Here is a 26,677-nt window from a genome sequence, read left to right on the forward strand (position 1 = left end):
AATGTTTAAACAAATGTACTATTGTTTAAATAATTGTTTATTGTACACTGTTCATCTTATTTTGCTTAATAAAATTTAAAATTAACGAAAAGTTTTAAATTATAAGTTTTCACGCGTAGAAGGAGAGAGCTACGATGCTCTCTCGTCGGGATATGAATGGAGACTATCTCTATAATAAACATAGTCGAGCAAAAATTTGTTTTCATTCACATTACACTAGGCCAACTACTCTGATAGTAAAATTCTTAAGTATTGTAATATTAAATTAAATTATTTTAAGTTTCTCGTATTATAAGGTATTTACAATGACTAAACAAATGTACTATTGTTTAAATAATTGTTCATTGTACACTGTTTATCTTACGTGGCTTAATAAGATTTAAAATTAACGAAAAGTTTTAAATTATAAGTTTTCACTCGTAGAATGAGAGAGCTACGATGCTCGCCCGTCGGGATACGAAATGAAACTAACTCTGTAATAAACAATGTCGAGCAAAAATTTGTTTTCATTCACATTGCACTCGGCCAACTACTTTTAGATTATAATTCTTAAATATTGTAGTATTAAATTAGAATTATTTTTTATTTAACGCACGTTACGTGCTGTAGAATATTTAAACAATTTTGATATTGTTGAAATAAAATTTTATTATGGGACCTACTAATACGAGTATTTTTTTATTTGTTTTGAACTTCTCAAACGTTTGAAAAATGCAGTGACTTTTTTCTGAAATCTTCATTCTTAAAATAAGACCTTGATCATCAAAATTGTTTGAAAATTCTGCCTGGATTATTTCTTGTCGTAAACTATTATAAAACGTAGTGTGACAAAGATACTTAAAGACTGCTATATATAAATCGATAAATGATTGTCATTTCTTTAATTTATTTCATACCAGATGCAAATCACAGTGTATTGAACGAAATGATATTCTCTCTCACTCTCTCTCCTTCTCTCTCTCTCTCCTCCTCTCTATCTTTATCTCTCTATCTATCTTTATCTCTCTATCTATCTTTATTTCTCCATCTCTCACTCTCTCGATCTGCACGCAATCAGGCACGTCCTCTTTATTGTTTTACTTCGATTGTCTCTTCGATACTATTCGTTCTCTCTGAGCACCATTGTTTTCCACGTTTATTGCATTTTTAACCGTCGCGACGCTTCGTCCTTCGCTAAAGGATTTATCGAAATCGTTTTCCAATGTTCTTGAAGTGATAGTGAACTTTCTCTCTTTCTTTCATACGTTTCTTACCATCGTGTGAATAAATTAAGAACGAAGAAGGGAATTCCTCGAAGAAGAAGAAAAAGAGAGGAAGCAGCAAAGCCTTCTAACGAGTATAAGAAAATAAATAAATAGTATACTTTCTTAGGGAGGGATATTCGTAGCACAGAAAAGCTTTTCGAAAGAAAAACGAGCATCATTCCGAGCTTTTCTCCCTAATATTTTTAAATATCCCTAAAACCAAGCCCCTTACTCCATCACCAATTGATGCGAGAAGCATCATTTTTAGTCGCTCATTCCCAAATGTTCTTTATTAATTTTATCTTCGTAATTCATACACTCCGGACGTGTCTAATTTAAGTCCTTATAAATTAGTAAATAATATCGATACTAATCCGACATCGTTTATCAAAGAGTATTGTAACTAATAAAAATTGAAATAAATTTGAATATACGAACACACACAAAGATACATCCATGTACAAAATGAAGTTTTAGAACTTTGTCTTTCTTTCTCTATCTCTTAGGACAACTTTTAAAATGATCTTGTGATATTAAACTTTTTACAAATCATATATTTTTTCTCTTTTCAACTTACGTGCAATAGACTTACAAATTGCAATCTTTCTGACTTATTTTTGCAAACATAGTCTTACAAATAATTCTTGATGTGTTTTCAGGTGATATCTCTGACAATAAAAACTTGTTCCGAAACTCGTTAAAAGTTGACACACACGCGCGAGGAATAATTTTATATACCTAACTCTGTCAGAGAGCTTCTGCTAAATTTCAGTGAATGTATATATTAATGATTCACGATGGAAACGATGGCTGCGAGGGGATTGCCTCTTGAGAAAAGCCTTACAAATACATTTGAAATGTAGTCCGACTAGAAGCGACACAGCTCCATTGAAATTCGGATAAAGCTGAAATTTCATACGATCTCTCTCTCCTACCTATTCACTCTTGCCATTCCATTTGGGTCTTTTGTCTCTCGGCTTAGTACGACCGAATAAAACACTAATATAACACCAATTCTGACATTAACTTTGACATTGATTTGTTAAATGCGATAATTTCATTGCTTCGATATCCTGATTCCCTTTCCCTTTCGAATTATTTATTTAAATACAGACTGAATGCATCACTATCCCTTTATAATGCCTCCACTTTTTCTTTTTCTTTTGGACGCTTTTTATTTTATTATATTACATAATTTATAATATATCGATATACATATTGAGAGATATAATAAAAAGTGTTAAAAGAAAAGGAATGTAAATTTTGTTCCTCACGAAAATATTTTTATCTTGAATGAGAATGAAAAATTGTTTGGCATAATTAACATGATGCAACGACCCAATTTGGTAATGGAAAAAAATGGGTTAGAATAGTGGAAGAGAGGAAATGAAATGAGAGAAGTAGAAGAGGATACGGGAGAAAGGTCTACAATGTGCGGATAACAACATGTAAATATATTTAATTGGCGTATCACGTACCTAGCAAATCGAACAAATTTCAAAGTAGATCACATTCCTCTCTTAAGTTCATTTACAATTACAACTAACAATTATCAAATGAAGTAAGAGAACTTTATTAAATTATCCCTATGAATATTACATATAAAAATTGCCTAAAAAAATAATTTCTCTTTTACGAACATAAACGGGACTACGTTGAATTTAATTAAAAAGAAAAAAAAATGCATAAATTTTTCGACCTTTCCTCGATTCCTTTGCACGAGAGAAAAGATAAATGTAAGATAATTACTAAACACTACAGTTAATTATTTCTATAGAATGATTCAGAAAATAACCATAGACTGGTTGCAACAGAGACAGTTTTGAAAGAGAAAATGTGTTACAAGTGGTGTAATTATTAGCTGAAAAGGGAGGCTTTAATGAAAATTAAAATGCATCCTTTAAAAACGGATGTTCTCCTAAACAATTTTTGGTTGCAATTACTCAATGAAAGAAATGTGACTTTTTTCAAAATATAATGAAATAGAATAAAATACAAAAGAGAGAAAAAAAAAAGAAAAAAGGGGGAAAAAGAGAAAGAGAGAGAGAGAGAGAGAGAGAGAGAGAGAGAGAGAGAGAGAGAGAGAGAGAGAGAGAGATGACATATGGGAAACTGAGAATATTCCTAGATGCTATTTTTCCATTTGTCTACTACATTATTTAAAGTGCAGTAATTAATTATGCAAAGCTATTAACTAGAAAGCAATAATGAATATTGGTGGACCTATCGATTCATTTTATATATTTAAATTCATTTTGAAAAAAAAATGTAAAAAGATATTAATTAAACATTTCAGGTAAAAAATATCGTATTCGCAACGAAAAATGTTAAATGTTGACAAACTGAACTCTTCACTTAAAATTATCATTCCAATGTTCAATTAGATAAATCGAAATAATTTGACAAAGGATACAAACGGATGGCATTCGTTTGCAACGTAACTATTAGGATTTAATTAATTAACGTGACCCTGGCGGCTCTCATCGTAAAATTGTTGTGAGGAGATACTCACCACGTTGATTTCACAAGAGAAATGATATAGTTATGTTTGAATGGTTTCCCTCTATTCGACAATACGAATACATATATATATATATATATATATATATATATATATATATAACTCACCTATACTATTTGCATATATATCACTACTGAGGGAATAATACCTATATAACAAGTTTTCTTCTCTTTCGACCAAATTTTACGTTGTCGTAACTTCTTAAATTATATTGAAAAAAAAGAAAAATATATATATGTATGTGTGTGTGTGTGTTAGTATGTTTAAAAAAATAAATACGTACTATCGTCGAATATCGTACCTTTAAAAAAATTGTTCCATTTATCAAAACAGAATTTTTTAATATAGACTATATATATGTATATGTATATATGTATATATATATATATATATATATATATATATGTATACACGTCATATATTTATCTACATATGTATGTACCCTTCATATATTATACATTCTGAATTTTTCCCCTACTTCATAGATAATCTTTTCCTATTCGTGAGCCAGAAAATCTGAGATATTTGGCAGTATAATTCAATAAGACATTATTATATAAAGCAGTATAAAAAGCATATAGAACTATATTCTGTAATCGACCATTTTCCGATAGCAATATAGTCAGATAACCATTATCATATGCCGTACTCATAATTCTTTGATATGCGGCTGATACTGTACATTTTCCAGTATTATCTTTCTCTCTTTCTTTCTCTCTCTCTCTCTCTCTCTCTCTCTCTCTCTCTCTCTCTCTCTCTCTCTCTTTGCATCTATCTATCTATATCGTCACAATTATTATTCACAGAAATATTCAATTAATGATAACACAATGTCCACGAACTTGATGATTAATCAATGTCCTTCCAACTTCTGTAGAGAAGTTTTGTTCGAAAATCGTATCTCGATGAAAGAATTACATTCGACAAACGTCTCCCCATGCTACCTTCGTGACAAAGTTTTTCCTCTTGGTAAAATGTAATTTCGTAAAAAACTTTTAGACAAATTTCATTATCCCCGTGACAATTTTCTCATCCTAAAATACAAACGAGATGTTACATTTTACTTTTCCTTTTTTTTGACAACTTTCCTTGAAAATATTTCTCATATATACAGAAACTAATATTAATTATTATTTAAGATATTATATATATATATATATATATATATGTATGTATATAATAGACGATAGAAAGGATGTTAATAGCAAAATCAGGTAGAACGCAAATCAGTATAACCAAGTCTAACAATATTTAGCTACGACGTAATTTGCTCGACAAAAGCTGCCTTACTAGTGACACTAAAAGCCCTTGCACGTGCTCTAATATACATATACATAAATATGTCTACACGGGAAGGTCATTATATACACTCATGTCATACGATCTTGCAACAATGGCCCAAGCGAACTCGTATTTCATAGCTCACGGTCTACGTCGCGCATATATATATTTATATAGATACATATCTTTATGCACTTTTTATTAATGCAATAATATATTAAGACGGACATCACTATTACTCTTAAAGCTAGATCTAAAAGGTGTTTTACCAGCTTATCTAAAATTCTAAATCTAGAGATTTTTTTACATTCATGTATCAAAAAGAAAAAAAAAAGAAAATATCTACTTTAGACTGAGTATCTCCAAAAAATCTCCTAATTTGGAACTTATCTCAAAAAACATATAATAATTGGTAGAATTTTTTAAACTGAAGCTATGCTTACAAAAAAAAAAATTGTACAATATATTTCTAAAAAAAAAAAAAAACATCTTATCCATCATAAAAGACAAATAAAATTTTAACGATACATAAAGGTAATCCTTTTTCATCTTAAAAAAGATCTACTACTTTTTTATTATATTGGATGGATCACGTTAACAATCCTAATCCAATAGCTACGTCTCTTTTATCGAAGTTATTGAAAGAGTATTAAAAAGAAATTTCTAAAGTAAGAACAAAACTCGCGCGAACAAGGTATAAAGGAAGCTAATCTCTCTCTCTCTCTCTCTCTCTCTCTCTCTCTCTCTTTCTCTCTTTCTCTCCCTCTCTCGAATTGAGATACTCTTAAACATAAGAGAAAGTTAATCCGAAGGAATCGATCTTCTTTTGTAAAATTGTCAGAATCGTTAGGTAAAAACTTTTTCTGAAAGAAACTTCGAAGAAACTTTCGGACAAACGTAAGAAGCTTCTCGACGACTTTGTAAGAGCAAGGAAAATCGATAGCCACAGAACAGTTTTTCGAGAGCACAATCTTCGAGTCGTAAAATCGCCAAAGAAGATTGAACCGTTTGAAACTCGAACTTGTTATACGCGATAGCTTAGCTTTGAATTGGATCGAACGATGACACTGAAACTTATATATATATATATATATATATATATATATATATACTCGTTATTTTTGTATTTACAAAGATCATCTCTTTTTTTATTGTATCTACATACATTGACAATTATATAATCTGATAACACAATATGTACATTTCGTAATTCTTATCCTTAATGTGAGAATTTTTTTCAGAAAATAAAACTGATTGTTCTTTAATCGTAATATGACATCGAAGAATGAAATATTGAGTTGAATTATTTACTACATAATAGAGTTCAATTTTACAAGATAAAACGCGATGAACGAGAAAAAACAAAATAAATCCATAAGTATTATATCTATGGGAAAAAAAAATATTGATAATATCGGAATATATTAATGATTTAATTTCTCCTATTAGAAACAGTCAAACATAATGAAAGATGATGAGTTGTCGTAATTTATAGTGATCCTTTCCATCATAATTCATCAAGAACGTGATCCTCTTTGTAATAAAAGATCGATAAAAAAAAAAAGAAGAAAAGAAAGATGTATGCGTGTCGGTCAACATGTTCTTCGCTGGAAACTAAAATTAACGAGGTTAAAAGTAGCGTATACTCAATGGATACTTGAAAAAAATTACAAATATTAATTCTTCTCGTATGTGAGAAAAAAAAATAGAAGCTTTCTTTCTCCTGTTTTTTTTTCCCCAACATTTTTGCAAGAGGAAACAATTAATAAAAACCTTCGCGTATATTGACTAAATATTTCACGATAAAAAAAAAAATACAAAAAAGTTAAAAAATGCGTCAGTGCATCGCCTTAAAATATTTATACATGTATGTATTCAACTTCGTCGTTATCGTTCTACCGTAAAACGTTTAATACTTTAACGAAACACTCATCAACGAGTATACAAAATTTATCCGAGCTATCTTCGGAACATAATTAATACTGTTCGACATAGTAAAAATTATTGTGTATAGTATATCTTCCAACGATTAGATTAAATGAAAAATATTTCCCTCCGTGTTTTCACATTTTCTTTCTCGCGTTTAAATCGATTTAAAGAGCGATATAACGTAAATCGTTAAAAACATGCGAATGCAAACGAAAAGCCGATTAAGCACGAGGTCGAATACACGCAAATCGATTATCTGTAAATATTATATTCAAATCCAAATGAGAGAAAGAGAAAAAGAGAGAAAGAAAGATGATTTGGATAAATCTAAAAATTTGTAATTATCATATTTATTCGCAAATAAATAAATACATAAATAAATAAATAAATAATAACAATAATAATAATAACAACAGTAATAATATTCCCTAATAAAGCAATCTCTTTATTACAATTATGATGTACTCTATATACCAACGTAAATTATCTGACATTTCCAATCATTTATCATACTACTTCCTATTTCTAATTTACCAAGGAAATGTTTTCTTTCTCATTATTTCCAATAATCTATCTTCTAGTAGATTATATATCTAAAGTATGAATCAAGTAAAAGGAAAATACTTGCCTATCCAGAGTCGACTTTATTAATCGATTATTGTACCATGTTGAGTTTGACATAAATTCTACTGCCATTACTTTAACGATGTACTGTATTATTCCGCAACGTCTCGATGCGCGGACAGTTTGATGTATGTTCGTACCAATTCACTGGAACGCGATGCATATGCTCAAACACACATCAACACAGATACATGCAGACATAAAGGCATAGGATCGAACATAGTTGGCGTGAATATCAACGCGAAATTGCTTTGACAGAAATTATCGAACGCTTCTATGTCACGAAGAGACGAAAGAGAGACGAGATCTAAAATATAAATGCAGTTGTTTGAAAAGCTTGCAACGATCTAGATCGATTTAAGATCGAGCGATCTAGCGATCGTTCGTATACGAGCTATCTGAAAGGAACGACCGATCAAAAGAAGAGACTATCGCTTCTGGTACACACCCTATCGCACACATTCATGCCCATATATGTACACACATACGTACACACTAACATATCTTTTCTCACTTTAGTAGAGAAAATACGATCTGGTATAAAAGTTTTGTGCGACCTACGCTTCGTTTGTCCTCGACAATCGAAGAGAAGAACGTTTCAGAGGTCAGGACGAGCGATCATCAAATCTATATCCAATTGTAGGGCTTGCTCTCGTTACTTTTTTCGTTTTATATTATTACTTTCTCTCTTCTTATTCTTTTTCCTCTTATCTCTGTGTCTCTCTCTTTCTTTCCTTTTTACTTTATTCCTTTTGCTTTTCTCTCACGAGCGAAAAGAATGAAATCAAGATGTACCTAATGTGTAATATGCAATTTTCTTCTTTCATAGAAGAAATATGAAAAGAATCTGTTATATATTTGTTTCCTGTAAAATTAATAAGAAACTATCTAACAATTTGTCTAATTTATTAATTAATAAAAACTATGCGCGAATCCTTATGTCTAAAAAAAGAAATATAAAGAAAGAAGAAAAGAGAAAAACAGTGTATTAACATTCATTAACTATTTACGAAAGATCGTATTGTATTAACAAAAGTTAACTTATTACGTGGTAAACGATTGTATGTAACATTTAAATAGCGTTAATATGACGTTAATTACATTTCCTTTGCCTTGCCAAAAACAAAGTTTCTATTTTCTTTGTTTCGCCTTTTTCTTATTTCTTTTTTCTTTTTCTATGTATTCTCTCGTTGGTAACAACAAAGCTACTTTTAAAAGAGTAAATTTCTTCATTAGTCCAGGGAAGAAAGAAAGAAAAATAAATACAAGAAATGCCGTTTTCTCATCGCGGAGATAATAAACGAGGCACTTTTTAGACGGTCAAGTGTAACGACAATCGACCTAGTTTACTACTTCAAGAGGAAACTGCACGAGTGACGTTCATGTCGTAACAATTTGATCGAATAAAAGTAACGAATTATACATACTACATATATACATGTGTGTGTGTGTGTGTGTGTGTGTGTGTGTGTGTACACATGCAATATAACAATGGTTCTCTCGAGTACATTGTGGAATGTAATTTTATTCGACGCCCTTACGTACTAAAATCCAATCCAACTTTCGGCCTTCACGATCAATTTTTATTTTTTGTTTATTTTTTTATACACATTGTAAACGCTTTACTTCTCTCACTGGTATTAATTAAATGCTAATTAAATAATTACAATAATAAAAACGAAACGAGATCATTCAGAATTTTTTTTCTAATTTAATTAATTAATTAATTAATTAATTAATACGATAAAAGATTAATTAAATATGCATAAATGTACATACGTTGTTTTCATTGGAATCAGCTATAAAAATTACCTACATCTCTGTGATTTCGAGAATGATAACATTTTCATTTATGATGAATAACCTTTCGTGTTGAATTATTTATGATTCGATTAAACGATTTTATTGTGAATTATGTGTATATAAAATTAAATTTAATTTTTAAGGAAAAATGATTCATACTCCATTATCAATGACTTCGACGAATTATCTGTATAAGAGTTTAGGGATTTGTTATTTACTGTGTATTACCATATCATTTAATTGCAAATAAAATTTCCTTCGTGATCTTCTTTGGCAAATTTCTCTTTTGTTTTTACGAAAATCTTAATGACGACGTTTGTTAACGTTGAAATCTCTAAGTTATTCGAACTATCTAGAACACCAATCAAGATGAAGAGAAATGATAAAGTAAAGTTCTGTTACTTAATGCTCGTACGAGAGCTTTTATCTAAATGAAGAAGAAGAAGAGAGAGAGAGAGAGAGAGAGAGAGAGAGAGAGAGAGAGAGAGAGAGAGAGAGAGAGAGAGAGATTGTTATTTTACAGAAAAGTTAAGAAAAGAGGATGAAAGATAATTTGGACCAAAAAAACTTATTATAAATTGAACGATTCAAAAACAGAAATTTTGATATAAAAAATAACGAAAGTATTTATCAAAATAAACTAGTACGACGACATAATCAATTTCATTAATAAAATAAATCGATTAATTGCTTGCCTTAGAAGGGACTAATTATAAAAAAAAAATCTTATCGATTTTTAACCTACTTGATATTTATTCTATTTTCTTATTTATTTTGACACACGACAAATTACTTAGTAAATTTTTTTATTTCGAACGATTTATTATCTCCTAACATTTCTAAACAATTTGATGCTATGCAGAAGCAACGAGATTACCACGATTTCCCTTGAAGTACACTCTTCCCAAGGGAGCTACTCCCTTTGTTGAAGGCACTCGTGGCGAATCAAGCTCGTGTATTCGAATACTACGAATGTTCGAGCGATTCGGTAACGTGTGTTACGAATGAATACCTCATGGCTTTGTCAACATGTAGTGAAACCACATTTTACCATACAGACTTTGATCCGGACTACGCTACAAACAAGCTCACTATGTTTAGTGTATCCTTACTCATCTCTCTCCGTTTCTCTCTCTCTCCCTCTCCCTCTCCTTCTCAGTCTCTTTCTCTATCTATATGTCCATCTATCTATCTCTATCTATCTTTACCTCCTTCTCTCTTACAATGTTCATTCTAACGTTCGCACCTTTCGACATCGAATTAGTTCCAGCGGAGTGATGCCTTGTCACTACAAAGTAGCTTAAACTAGAATTGAAATCGACCTAACTCTCTGACCGAGAATTCTATCTCACTTTAATTCCTTCGGGGATGTATTTGTTTCGCTCACTCTCTCAAACACTTTCTCGCTTTGTCTATCACTTTCTCTTCCACGTTACAAATGCAAATACTTTTTGGTCATCTTTAATTAGAATATTCTTGAAATTTGTTTGTATCCGATCAATAGATCTTAATTTTATAGAAACTTCTACCCTTATGAATGTGTTTTTCATGTAAATCATGAACGTGAAATAAGACAAACATTTAATTATTTTAAGAAGGAACCGATTTAATTAATGAAATAAAATAAATGTAAATATTAAAAAAAAAAAACTATTTTTACGTCGATCTTCCATTTCCACGAAAGCTGAAAATGTGGAATCAAGAAATCGACGAGATTGTTCTTTTCCATTTTATTTATGAATTCTGGCTTTTAATATCCATGAGCGAGTAACAAAGCTTATCCCTTCCTTTCGATCAATATGTATGTATTGGCTTACAATGAATTTTGGTATTTCTCTTTTGCAAAGCTTAAAAATCTTTTCCTCGTTATTTATGTATATTCCATATTCGTATACCGCACTGTTTAATTTCGACGATCGCAAAAGTAAGGTCGGTGAAACGAATATAATGAAATTGAAGTATATATTTAATTAATGTGCTATTACAATCGAGACGAAACGAAATATAGTGAAAGATAAAAAAACATTGAAATAATATTCAATGAGGGTGTGAGAAATCGACGATAAGTAACTCTTAATAATCGTCGTAATCGTTTATGCATAAATAAACGAGACAATAAGAGAAAAAAAATTTTTTTTCTTTGATTGAAGAATAAAATTATTGTAAATTATCGTAAACAGAAAAAGAACATCGATAAACTAAACGCTTAGAAAACTCATTCGAGTGTACTCGAAACTTACTATTTGCTCGCCGTTAATGGAAATGTAATTAAATTACAAGCATGCTACCATCTACATCCTTGAATCCTGCTCGAGTAAAGAGACGCTTGTATATATAAGAAACTATTTCGTTCACAAATTAATTTCCAATTCCTTCCGTGTTACAAACTAGTAGAAAATTACTTTCCTCGCATTTTTCTTACTTTCGTAGGACAGCTTTTTTAATTATAGTTAAATATACGAGTTAATGATAGTAGTCAAGGTATTCACCAATTTTTATTAAAAATGAATGAACATTAACAGTCATTAATTTTATGGTTGTAAACATGAAATATGAAAATTTTATACACGCCTACACTCAAGAATACTATGTTTCATCGTTATTGGAACTACCTAAATCACCGTAAAATATTTCTTCGGCAGAAAAAATATAAAGAAAAAAATATAAATAAAAAAATAGAAGACAAAGACAAGAATAATACCGTACGGTCTGATAAGGGTATTTATCAACCAACAATGTCCCTTTCCTTTCAGCTCTCGCGAAATACCATTAATCTGAAATGTCGATAATTCTCATATATTACAGAACGAAAATACTCGTGTTTTGTCATCGAATCGTGAGCGTCTCTCTTTGTCTCTCTCTCTCTCTCTCTCCTTCTTCTTCTCTCTCCCTTTCTCTTTCTGATTTTCTCCCATGAGATACATGGGGATCTATGGTTATAGAGATAACGGGAATCTAGGAAAAACGAAGAAAAAAGATCTAGGAGATTTCATCTATCTTGTCAAGATTCTGATTCACGTAATCCTCAGATGCATGTGAACAAATTTATGTAATTTTCTATATTCCAATTAAAACTATTATATAGTTTCTTTATGTGAAAAAAAAGAAAATCGGGGTCAACGATTCCTTTGGAAACATAAAAGTAACGACGCAGCTAGACAATGACAATCGATCGTTACTGAAATTACTTGTTGCGAAGAAAGTCTCATCCGAAGGGATGGAACAGATTTCCATCTCGCTTCGTTACATCGAAATTGAGCGGACGAATATCTCCTTCTATCTCACTCTCTTTCTCTCTTTCTCACTCTCTTCCTCACATCTCTTTCTTTCTTCCCCTTTTCTCTCTCTCTCTCTCTCTCTCTCTCTCTCTCCCTCTCTAGCTTGTGCTCTTGTTATTGCCACTCCCTTTTCCACTTCCCCTTTAGTCCCCGATCGGTTCCATCGGCACAATATCCTCGTAATTCACTGAAAGTCTCTAACAATATTGCACGTTTATAAAACTTACGATAAATTTATCGGAAAAAAAGAAAAAAGAATTTCAATTAACTCATTAAAATTTTCTCCGATATTTTACTAACTATCTGTCTATCTATCCATCTATCCATCTATTCATCTATCTATTTATCCATTCTATTTATATAATTATTATTAAATAAAAAGTTTGTAAAATAATTAGATTTACTTTTCTCGTATCAGCTTGAAACAAATTGAAAACAAGCTAAGTATTGTTTCTCAGTACGTGGCTACTTCCTCTCCTCGAGCATTTTCATATTATTTACCAATAAAGTCCTGGTATAGTATTACTAATTACACCAAAGTATATTAAGAGGATCTCCCTCAGCCGACTCCTGTGCTCCTTTCGTTCCGCGTTCACCTAATATAATTGCAATCCGTAAAATAATGTATTAGAATTAGTATAATAATATTTAACTTATAAGAGTGTAGAATGCGTAATCATGTTATTAAACACATCATGTGTTAAATTACTATTTAATCATAACTCATACGGATCCTATTTTACTTAATTAAAGATTTCGTTAAAAAATACAGAATCTTTCGATGGAAAGAATATTTTCATTAAAAATAAATTCTATGATAATCGAATACAAGATCGTTTAATGAGATACCGAGGAAACTTGAATCGTATATCAAAGGCTATTTGATTTTCCTAGTAATCAAATTGTAAATGATGCGTACGAAATGTATGAACTTCGGGTTGAACTATCAAAGGAAAATGATATTTGCTCTAGAATTTCAAAAATCAAAAATGCGATAGATGTTTAACATATGCGTACACGTGTGTGAGCCTAGCTATTTAATATTGTACGAACAATCTTTGTCAAAATTGTAGATTCAATTTTTCTTTTAAAGTTACATAATAAATTTACGTTTTTTTATTTAAATTTGTATAATAAAACTTTTAGAATCTTAAAATGTATAAAAAATTACGAGGCTGTAGATATGTATCTTACGAATACCTAGTATCTGATGAAACACGATACCATGGAACAAATAGTTGCAATTTTTTATACCTTCCAATGTGCTATGTAATCCTTTAACCCGCAAAGATAGCACTTTGTGAATCCGTCAGGACTAGAAAACAAGACATAGAACGCAAATTATCTCTTTCACGAAGAATGCTTTCACGTGTTCGCGTGATTGCAAAGAAACGTAGATAGATTTTCTCTTCGGAGATTTTTATTTATTTTAATCTTAATTACTTTCTTCTCTCTAATTTCTGCTTTCTTTTTTATTCATTTCCTAATCGTATTAAATGAAAAACCAACGAATCTAATCTAGTACGATCCAATATTCCAGTCAGTATTCACTTCTGATTAGAAACGTACAACGTTGACGTAAACTCGCTAAACCAATAAAGTCTCGTTACGAAGTAACGATTACATTGACAAGCATTGTTCTATAATAACGAAACAAGTATAATCGTTCATAATAATTGTCACAAAACGTAAATATGATATATGATTCAACTAATAATGTTTGACAATATTTTTATTTATGCGACGATCTATCATAGTTATTTATTTTTTATCAATTTAACGATTCAATTAATCCAACCATACGTGTGAGAAAGCTTAATTCTTTATAATCCAGTTTTTTATTTCTATCAGAAAAAAAAAAAGAAAAAATTATTATACAAAGTCAAACCGGTAGGTCTCAAACAATGCATAAAAATAATAAAGTACAAAAGTAACAAAAGTAATAGCGCTGTATACGACCAAGTGATTCTTCGGCGTTCTTATTAAACATTTTTGTTAAATAAAATTTAATGAGATTTTTTTGCTTGAAAGATAAATAGATTACAAGCTACACGTGTTAATGAGAAAAGCTAAAAGTTCCAGACGATAAAAGACCGACCCTCAATTCCCTCTGCTGCTCTACAAGTATATCTAAACTCGTATATTGTAAGGATCAAGGATATTCCCATGTGAACCAAAATCATCGACTGAAACCACTCGTCGTTCTAACGAACCATTAAGCCCATTCAAGTGATACGATCCCACGCTCTGTGTGATCTAAGGAAAAAGAAAAAGGGAAAGGCCATAGAAAAAGGTCGGATGAAAATACAACGGACAAAAGAAGAATTCCCTTCGCGTAGATTTTCTGGAACAAAGCAATGATTCGTCCTCTCAAGCTCTGTATTCGTCAGTTGGGAACGATATCAGCCTCTTGCAGATGCATTTGCATTCCTACCTATCTGCATTTGCAAACTAGGCCTTCGGGATTACAGATAATCCGGAATATAGAACACTGCAAATATCAAGAGTAAGGGAAGCACATAGATTATTCCTCGAATTGCTTTTGTTTATGAATCAACACTTGACGATTCGTATCCTTCATTAGACATTTTAAAATTAGCTAAATCCCTAGAAGAATGATATACTAATATTATCCTAATCAAACTAATTTGATAATAGATCCTAATAACAATTAAACATCATTCATGAGACTTTTCAAATATAAATCATAAGAAAAATTTGTAAATTAACTGCTCTCCTTGTTTGAAAATTATATTTATATACAATTTATATAAATATATATATATATGTGCATGATAATTTGTTAAAAATTGATATCTAATTTTAATTGGAAATTAATCGAATATCGATGGATCGTTCTATAACATAAATCTACACTCTGAAAGCTGTAATTCTATTGTTGATAGAACTAATTCTAATTGTTGATAGCTGGTAGCCATGTGATTACATTTTCTTTTACATTATTTCTCTTCTTTTCGAGTTGAGAACTAAAACCAACAACATCACGATGTACGACGTTGTTCCACCCACGGCAAAGGACATTCCTTTTTCATTAAACTCTCGTCCTCGCAACTTCCTCGCTACGACGAGAGAAAGAGAGTGAGAGAGAATGTGTCAGAACATTGAGAAAGGGAGACACGTTAAAAGCGTATAATTAATTGCAACCACGGAGTGTTATTCCCATTCGAAAGAACTGCTAACAAGCTTTACCGTAATTATTACGTTATGTCCCAAATTTGGCATACACAAAATTTTTACGCGAAAATATTTTACTCCTTTATAAATAAAAAATTAATTGCAGTAAATATTTTTTACAATAAAAACGTTTAAATATAGTTTTTATATCGCTATTGCGATGGAAGAACTTATATAAGAAGATAAAATGACGTTAATGGATCAACTTAGTAATTAATGCTACCAGATCCGATTTCTAATTGAAAAGAATCTTAGAAGAGTTTCTTGTGAGACACGAACGGAAAGATCAGTAAAAGAACGGAAAAAGATTAGGAAATAAAGTTGTTCGAATCGAAGAAGGGTGGATTACCAGGGTATAAGCGTTGACAGAGGTATAGTTATAAGTGTATAAAAGGAGAGAGAATTGTTCTGAAGAACCTTGCCTCAAGAAACTTTAGATATATGCTTAAGTAGTCAACGTTACTTTTACTCTGGTAGACAAACTTTTTAACAAGCAGTTTCTCTGACGAACTTCAGAAAATGTCAGTTTTCACGCGTCCTAACTGAACCAGACGAAGGTTAAACATGCCTATGGCGTTAAATAAAAATGAGGGGAAATGTGAAAGAATGGAAAAAAAGAAAAAAAAAAGAAAAAGAGAGAGAGAGAGAAAGAAGTTTAAAGGAAAAGAAGATAAACTTTTTTTTCTCAACGAAAAGAAATTCAAGAAAGGTCCACACAAGAAGAAATCGTTGAATGAATCCTGCACGGCAACACGTATTTTTATGTAAATCTGAAGCATCTCATCTCGTTCCATTCCGTGAGCACGAAAGCGTTGGGCTATGTGCACAATGTAATTTCCAAGCCCAAGCGATCTCGCACTACTGCTTTTTCCTCAACATGTATATGTAATAACTATATGTACATAAAAGTATATGAAAGTATACGTTCAGGATATATATGTGTGTGTCTATATGTATATATATGCTGTATGTATATATATATATATATGTATATAACGTGTATATATATACACATATATACTCCAGTATGCTGGTTCTTTTCCACATCTACCACCATATCATAACTAGTATTTGTGTAAAGAGATCTCCAAGTTCTCACTAGTCTTGTCGGTCCAATTAAATCATTTGCATTCGAGCATATCACCGTTCTCACTGCTCATTATCTCTTATATCTCTTCAAATCATTAATTTCTATCTCGAGGTTATTAATTTACGTCAAAATTAATTATTTTTTTCTTCTTTGTGTGTTAAGTTTTTAACGTGAAATCGATGAAGAAATAGAAACCTTTTCCTGATTAATTAACTATTCATCTAAAGATTACGATATTATTTTTAACTATTTAATATTCTTCCATTTTTCCCATTGAGATATAAAAATTAACAAAGAATTCGTTTTTGTAGTACAAAAGTAGGCTTCCTCATTATTCGTGCATGTTAAAAAAAAAAGCTAAAGAAAAAGACAAAATGAAAAAAATAATTAAAAAAATAGCCTCTCATCTTTCCACGTAGTATCAGCTATTCAATTAATTCATTTTATCAATCCTCTGTTATTCACAAGAAACAACGATCATTTTTTCCAGTCATATTGCCGTGTTAATCTCTTCGTTAGGTCTCTTTTGAAATGATGTCGATAAAAAGCAAGGGAAAATGATGAATTTGACGGTTTTCATCGATGAAAGAAACATCTGCCGAGATAAAAAAAAGATATTTATTTATACAAAATCGCGCATACGATATTTTTCGATCGATTGACCGACCGACCGATCGATCGATCGATCGATCATTGAAATGGAAAATGTTAAATCGAAGTGAAATCTGGGAAATACGCGATCAACTGAATTTCCGTAAATAACGAGAAGAATGAGAAAGAACGCGTTATTCGAAACAAAAGAGGACAAAAAGGTTTTTTTCGTTCGCGTTCTCGTTCGGTTAAAAAGGTTGGTGAAATTTCGGGGTTAGCAAAGCTTCGACCAATGGGATCGGAAATTAAGGACGAACTGACACAGATAAATTCGAGCAACTCCATTGAACTCGTATCTCTATCTCTATCTCTATCTCCACAAAAATGTTAACGTCTATCCATGCTATTTTTTTTCTATAAAAAAAAAAGTAAAAAAAAGATTATAAAAAAGAATGAAACGTATCCATCCGCGATAAACGAAAAATCGTCGTCGTTGTTGTCGCTACTGATAACCACGAAATTTTTTATATTTCTGTTTATACTAAAAAAAAAGAAAAAGAAAAGAAGAAAAAAATTGAAAAGGAAATAAAGAAAGTATACATGTAATAAATTCTATCGTCCATTTGAAAAAGGAAGAAGGAAGGGTTTATCGATTGATGGACAACTATAGCATTCGAGTATACACACGCATGTTTCCGTTTCTTTTCAATCCATCCGGTGTATTCATCGTACATACAATGTACAAACGAATAGAAAACTGGATCCGTGAGTAAACATCCGAGCATATTTCATCGCGGATTTTATTATTTTGTAAAAAATTCTTCGTCCATGTTTGGCTTTACGCGTGTCGATTGCTTTTGATATTATTTTATGTAAAAAGAAATATAAACAAAGAAGAATGAAATAAAAAAAAAATGAGATCATCTTTTTTATCGGACTCGATAGAAGTCTGTCAATTCTGAACAATTTTCTAGGAGATAAATGACCTTAGTTAAATCCTTTTTCAAAAGTTACGGCAATCATTAATAATATGTGTAATTTAATAATAAATCAGATATCTACTTATGAAAATTGAAATTTTCAAATGTCAGAACGAATTCTTAACGATATAAACTAAAAACGTTATGAATCAGCATTTGATTGAGCGCTTACACGTGTATGTACCGCATAAGAGGGTTAACGATAGAAAGGACGTTTGGCAACTCGCTATGAATCACTATCGTCTTAATGTAATCCACGAATATAGTCGATGTATTAATACCAACTAGATCGTTCGGTTGATGCCTTGTATATGACGTTATCGAACAGAGATCCATCTAATACGCTGACTTTAAATCGAATCTCCAAACTTTCTCTTCATATCCATTTGATTTCACGGCGATTCGCTTCGTTCGAATATCATGATAGAGTAGGGTTCAACTTATAACTGGAACACATGATCTACGATATCAGACTAACGTTAATAATGAAATCGAGACCTGAATTTCGAGGTTGATGTGAAACAACGAATTTATCAAGTTCAAGGACGAAGTTCATTTCCAAGAATATATTCAATGTTGTTTAAATACATGTAATTTATTTTAATGAGCCTACGCAAATTTGATCTTAAACAATTCTCATTGATTGCATCATAAAAAATAAATTAAAAAGAAAATGAACGTGCTTAAAGAAACTTCGATAGGATCTTGATGAAAATAATTAATGAATACTTCTACAATTTCGGTAACCTTATATTTTCGTTTTCTATATATTTCAAATACTTCACAAATACTCTTTCTCTTTAAAGAATTAAAAATGAGCTTGTTCTACTGGTAGCTTTATACGTACTCGCGTAAATATTACTACTACTAAAGCAAAAAAAATATACGATAACACGAAGGTTTATTAGAACGTTATTAAAATACTAAAGAAGAAAAATATGTTCGACAAATATATTAACACGAAATATGTATATAGAAAAACAGTTAATGTATCCTCGAGATATAATAGAAAGAAATAAAGAGAAAAAGAAAGGGAAAGAAAGAAAGAAAGAAAGAAAGAAAGAAAGAAAGAAAGGAAGAAAGAAAGAAAGAAGGAAACAGAGAGATAGAGGTGTGATATAAAGCTATCTTAGAAAATATTCCACAAAAAGAGGCACGTACAAACTTGCGAACGTGCTCGTAGAAAGAGAGGACTCAGATGACGTTTTATTGGTACTGCAATACTCCAACTGCAAAGCAACTAAAAGCAATAGACTATTCTTCTCTCTCTTTCTCTCTTTTCTTTTTTTTTTTTTATTTTATTTCGATTTTCTCTTCGTCTTTTTTTCTTTCTTTCAGACTTTCGCCGCTTCAGCATTTACCTCTTTTCTCTTTTTTCGTTACGTTATAAAAAGAAATGCGTGTCGAATAGTGCTGTGATAGCATTTCTCTTCCTTTCTTTCTTTTTTCTTTCTTTCTTTCTTTTTTTTTCATTTTTCAAAAATTACGTATTTTGCAATAGCGCGTTCTTAACTATTATACGAGTAAGGTTAAACATTCGCAAGACGACGAATTAATTACAAGTTCACGGGAAGCTCTGAAGGATTATCACGCGAATACGTTCGGAAGTTTCAACCTCCTTCCAACGGTCTTAATCTTCTCCTGAGACTATTCAATTTTCTTACTCGCGTCATCAGAAATGCAAACAAATGAACTTATCCTCTCTTTTTCATCATTTCAATTCATGCTACTAAAATCCCTTCTCGAACTACTCAGAAAGTTTAAAAGCTACATATTATAAATTTACTTCTACCTTTTCTTTTAATTCTTATTTTCATTCTTTTCAATATTGTTACAAATCTAAATATTCGATTCGTATCTAACTTTTTTAATAGTATTTAATATTTCCAGATGAATTTTTTTTTATTCTAATCAGTATTCTATATAAAGTGCTCTTCTACTTCATGTTTATTCTTTTTGAAATGACTATCGATATGTATTAAACTAATGGAATAATATTTAATATTTCCATACAAAATTTCACTCTAACGATTATTCTACTATAATTATTATAATAATTAATCATTTAAATTAATGTTCTAATAATTAATATTCAATAAATTTCATTCGTACTTAGTATCTCAATTCTCATTAAAATCCTTCAAATTAGAATAGATTAAATTCCCTAGTTTTTGAATTTTTAATTTAATCGACAAAGAAAATCATGTCTTTGATCATAGATGCAGATGAAACCTACTACGCATGTTTCTACTATTACCAATATTAATTAAATCTTAATTCTACCAGAGATAGTTTACTATCGAGCGAGAGATGCTAACGAGAGTTGGTAATGCAAACCTCTCTATATACCCATGTATACATCGATACATAGATAAATATATATACATATACACGTACTTGTATTGGTTCTCATGGTACATGTAGTAGGACTATAATTAAGCACGTTTCACATAATCCAAAACAATCCTAACGATTCAGATACATATCTGATTTATATTACAACGTTATTAGTCCATTAGATTGATTGATAAATATTTGTCAAATACGAGTACATTCATTACTATCATTTATATCTAACTCTTATTGAAAACAAATATGGCAGATTACAAATAAATAGCGTGTCGTTAAAAATTTTCACGCTATATTTTTTATATGAAATCTGTACTATGCATGGAAAAATATGATATCTTTATTTTCCTAACGAAAGACGAGCCATTTTCTCTCTGAAATATCTCTTCGTTAAAATTTTTCCATGTATTTCTTCTATTTCTATTTCTCTCTTTCTTTCCTTTCTATTTTTCTAACGTTCTCCTTCTAAACTTCATTCGATTTAATGGAAATTATAACAAATATTTCGTATACTTAAAATCCAATAAAAACATAGAATATGAAATTATGTGTGTATAAAATGGAAAGTGCTAATGTATTTCATCTCTTGATAGACTTTTGTATTTTTATTACTGAGGGAAAAAATGTATTCATTTTCTAAAGGAAAAGAGGAAAAAAAATAATTTTTACGAAAGGGCAGTTCGGCATTGTTCTACGTAAATTGGTCTCCAATTCAACAGGTGCTTCTACTGTACTGTTACGAATCTACCTTGATATCACAATATATGTATATATGTATATATATATATATATATATATATATATATATATATATTTATATATTTATATGTGTGTGTGTATAAATAGACGGATGAGGCAGAAAACGAACATTCCGTTCGTGGTATTTTTCTACATAATATTTTACATAAACCGCAAACTGGCACAAATAAATTTCGTAAAAAGATATTAAAAGGATAGAAATTGATGTTCCCATAAAGAGAGAAAGAGAGAGAGAGAGAGAGAGAGAGATAAAGATACTCTCGACCATTTAAAATAATATTTTATTTTTCATATTTTCATTGAGCGAATATTTACTACTAAAATTACTCGCTATTAACGATTGAACAAACAATTAATTCATTCGAGTGTTTCGTTCGTTTGAAGGATAAAATAATTTCACATAGAGAAGTTCAAGTTTCAATAATGAATAGATAGAACGAAAATATCTAGATACTCTCTATTCTCTCAACTAATTGTATTGTATCCACGTGTCGAGAAACAATAGGAAAGATAAAAACGTATTCTATTTATAAAATAAGATTTCGTTCTTTCGCGTATATATAAAATAATATTACAATTCTAAAATATATCCGTGATGTATACATAGTACAAATTATCAAGATAATTTTGATGATTGTTTTCTTTTCTCAGGATCGATAAGCAACATTGACGGAGCAGAATATCATTGCAATAAAACTACCGTTCGTAAAGTTATCAGTGGCGTTGTGGGAGCTGCAAGTTCTGTAACATCAATCCAAGTGGCCAATCTTCTTCGGTTATTCCGAATTCCCCAGGTATGTATGTATGTGTATGTATGTATATCTCTACTGACATAAGTTTCTTCTCCATTCAATGTAGAATTTTTACAAATCTATTTTCCTGACGTACATCTCTTCTTTCTTTAGTATTTTTACAGCTTTATATATATATATATATTTTTTTTTTTTGGTAATACTTCAGATGACCATGACAGAAGATAATTGACTTTAGAGAAAAAGAAAATCATTGTAGAGATTTTTCGTATTTTTCTTAGAAAGAAATGAAAAGAAATGTTTCCTTTCATCTTGCAATGTATCTCTCTCTCTCTCTCTCTCTCTCTCTCTCTCTCTCTCTCTCCTATTATCTATCTCTCCTATTATATATATATATATATATATATATATATATATATATATCTCAAATTTTATGTGATACCGTGATCTGTAAAGAACGTATTCGTAAAAAAGAAAAAAAAAAGAAAAAAGGATTATTAAGGTCTTAAGGTCCACGTCCTAGATTCGTCGTACCAGAAAATCATGTTATTTCTTGCTTACGCTCTAGTACAGATAAACTTGGCGACACATTTAAATAGCTACAACATCCGGCTTACGAGAATATTCAAACGAAGTCACGTCAGTTTGAACAGCTTGCATACAATAAATAACACGAAAAACATTCTACAAGTTTTTATCTAACTTTCGATTTTCGTTAAATTATCCAATTTATTTTAAGACCAAAGCAAATTAATTTTTATCTGTCACAAACATAAGTTATGGTAATAATTTGAAACGCACTAATCTAAGAGAAATTTAAGTTACTCTATTTTCTACAAACAATTCAAACTACAATATGTTAAAAACGTCATATAGTAAAACGTCATATAGAAAATTATTTAATTGGTATTTAAAAAAATATTGATCGTAATGAAAAGAAAAATTGAAAAGAGATTTATGAAAATGATAGAATAATTAAAATTAATAGGAAATCAATTTAGTACGAATCATTATGAAAGGATAAAGGACAGCAAGCGCGATGGATATTAAACGTGTCACAAATAATCTATCTCGATAATACATTCCATCGCACAACTACTGGAATAAATTTTAATAAAGAATGTGTCACGGTTAGATAGGATTGCGAAACGCACGTGACCATCTCTTTTATCCGAGTTCAATCTCTTCGATAGCGAAGCGGATTGAAATGACGAGAAGAAAAGAGAATAATACGATACTAGGTGAATGTCGTGAAATTTGAAATTCTAATCGACGTGATAAAATAACGTGAGCATGTATAATATTGTTTCAATTTATATGGACTAACACATACAATAAAATCCATCTTGAGAGATTCTTCATATCCTTTAAAAAGAACTATTACATATTACGTATATATATATATATATGAGAGAGAGAGAGAGAGAGAGAGAGAGAGAGAGAGAGAGAGAGAGAGAGATGATTTTGATCTCTCAAACAAATTAACTTGTCAAACTTTCACCCGACATTCATGTATGCGCACAAAAAGATATACTAAAAAAATGTTCAAGATAAATTCGTCTAAAAGAGAAAACTCATTCAGGACGTTTGAAATTTTTATTTTACATATACCTTCAACCCTATATATACATCTTTCCCTAGTCGAAGAGAAAATACGAGACACGACATTTTAGGTTTACATTTACATGTACGGCACGTAGTCCTTTCCCGAAAGACTAACGAAATGCTCAAAGAAGATGCATAGAAGCTTTTCTAAACACACACGAATCTATATATACACATCTACTATATTTACCAAATTAACCACAGAATTTCATCAATTCCTCGTCTGTTCCTATGAAAATTTACTGCGAAAGGAAGAACGTAGATTTTTAAGAATTCAAGTGAATCGATGTTGTAATATCGTCATTCGAAATCGGAGATAGAGCAAAATCCAATTTCCTATTTCTATTTTTTGCCTAGCAGATTTCGATTGAAATTGGACGATTCGAATTCAAAACGAATTTATTTTTATACCCTCAAGCATGTAAACGTATTTTTTTTTATATTCAATTAGACCAAAAGTTTTATTAATTCAACTATGATAATATTGAAAAAATATTACATTGTATAAAAAATGTCATATTATAAATTAGCATCGTCATTATATTTCATTAATTTTATTTCAAAAATATTTATGTTTCTTCTTGTATTTGTATTTCCTTTCTAAAATATTTTGCAACGCCCACATATTTAATTTTTATCGTTCCAATGAGAACTATAATCTCCACGAGATTGTTTTTTAATTAAATCCAAAGAAAATATTTTAAGAACAGAAATTAACACCCCAAAGAGACAAAACAAAATGACTTATTCTCGATGAGCAACGACAAGGTGAAGATCTCTGAAGGATTTTCTCGCAAGAAAAGAGAGGGATCAGACAAGAGTATAGAGGACTGGAAGAAAGCATAGCGAATTTAATTTTAGATCGTAATTCTTGACGGTGCGCATAAGGTTTCTCTCACCACTACAAATGAAACTTCTCGAACACTTTTTACCGGACAAAAGTAAAGTAAAAGAATTCGCAATTTCGAAAGTGCTAAGCAACGAAAGTGTTTTACTATAAAAGAAGAAGAAAGAAAAGAAGAAGAAAAAAGAATAAGAAGAAAGAAAAAGAGGAAGTCAAAATTGAACGAGTCTAATGAAAAAAAAAAAAAAAAATAATAAAATAAAATAAAATAAAAAAGAACAAAAACGTTGATTCTACCAAAGCGAGACCGACCGAAAAAAAAAATAATAAAAAATAGAATACAACACTAAAATTGTTAAAAAAAATATTTTATCAAACTAAAAACCATCTATTAATATTAAAATCTAATGATTTCCTAAACGATATTAATTTTCCAAATAATTCATCGCTCATTTGCTCTAAATACTGTTCCTTGTTTCTCTTTATCGCTACTAACTCTCTCACCATTTAATTATATTATTCGAACGGATTGAAACGCATAAACAAGCAGGATTGTGCTCTCTCCTAACCTTCTAAAATCTATTCTAATATCACACAGGATATTGAATAAAGCGATTAACCTACACCATTACCTATCTCTGCCTATTTTCGTTAAGATAATAGATCGGACTGTCTTGTTTAAGAGACAAATGTAGGACGTAAATTATGGCTGGATGGATAGTACGAATCGCAGGATGCAATTAATGAAAATAACACCATTAGTATTCCAATGCAAAAGCGAATATAGTTTAAAATAAAAAAAAGAAATAGAGAAGAAAGAAGATATGAACAAAAGGATCAATTTCTTTCTGAAGATTGGAAGACTCATTTCTTTAATGACTTCATGTACTAATCTACTCTTAACACAAGGAAACATTCTCGTGCAACCAGCGTCCAATTGATCTCGTTTTCCTATAACATTTTCCCTAAAACGAACGAGTCAAATCTTAAGCGATTTCTTTCGATAATAGAAAGAAGCCTTAATTAAATACAAAAGGTGACGAGTTATACTGAAAATAATTGTATTTAAAATTAACTTCGTTCCCACGAGGAAGAAGAATATCTATTAGGTGTATTCTATTTATTTTGTTATAAAGTCGAAATTTTTCAACGAAATCGCTTTTAAAATTTTCAAATTACTTTCATCGTCTTCTCATTAGCATATCTCTCCCGCACTTAATCGCATTTAATCTTCACTTGAATATTCTTCCTCATCTTATCTTCATTCTCTTGGGAATGTAGCAATGAAGTAATTCAAAGGATAAAGTTTAAGAAAGAGTACATAACAAACCTCGTTCCAGTTATACTCTCGGAGTTAAGTTGGAATGAATATATAAACACGTAGTATTATCTCGCGATATATCTATCTTGTATAAGTGTATACCTACACATATACATTTACATATAGTGAAACTGAGACGGCTCATTAAGTACTATAAAACTTTCATAAAAGATCGAGATTGAATAAAGCTCAACAACTTAAAAAAAAAAAAAAAAAAGAAAGAAAGAGAAAAATGTACGTAAACGCTATAACATTTAAATAAAAACGCGTTCGATTAAAATAAAGAAATAATATGAAAACATAAAAAGATGCAAAGAAATTAAACATAATACCTATTAAAATAGCGACGTTAATACGAAACGCTTAAATATACGGAATACAATTTGACAACAAATTGTCTTCATAATTCATTTCAATCCCTTTCGACGATCTATAATATTTTTTTCATTTTTTCTTTATGTATATGTTAAAAGGAGATCGACACAAACCGTCTAAAAATTTCCATTCACGT

The 26,677-nt window shown here is 30.4% G+C and overlaps 1 protein-coding gene across 6 annotated transcripts in view; it reads left to right on the forward strand.

Annotated features, from left to right (window-relative positions):
- The window catches only part of LOC122634865 (metabotropic glutamate receptor 2-like), a 149,878-nt gene that overhangs the window by 94,911 nt on the left and 28,290 nt on the right, over nt 1-26,677 (forward strand). For all 6 annotated transcript variants that reach the window (XM_043824254.1, XM_043824256.1, XM_043824257.1 and 3 more), the window contains one exon: nt 22,296-22,438. In XM_043824254.1, the coding sequence (XP_043680189.1) occupies nt 22,296-22,438 (143 nt within the window). The remainder of the gene's footprint in view (nt 1-22,295; nt 22,439-26,677) is intronic.

This window comes from Vespula pensylvanica, chromosome 16 (assembly GCF_014466175.1).
Source record: "Vespula pensylvanica isolate Volc-1 chromosome 16, ASM1446617v1, whole genome shotgun sequence".
NCBI lineage: Eukaryota > Metazoa > Arthropoda > Insecta > Hymenoptera > Vespidae > Vespula > Vespula pensylvanica.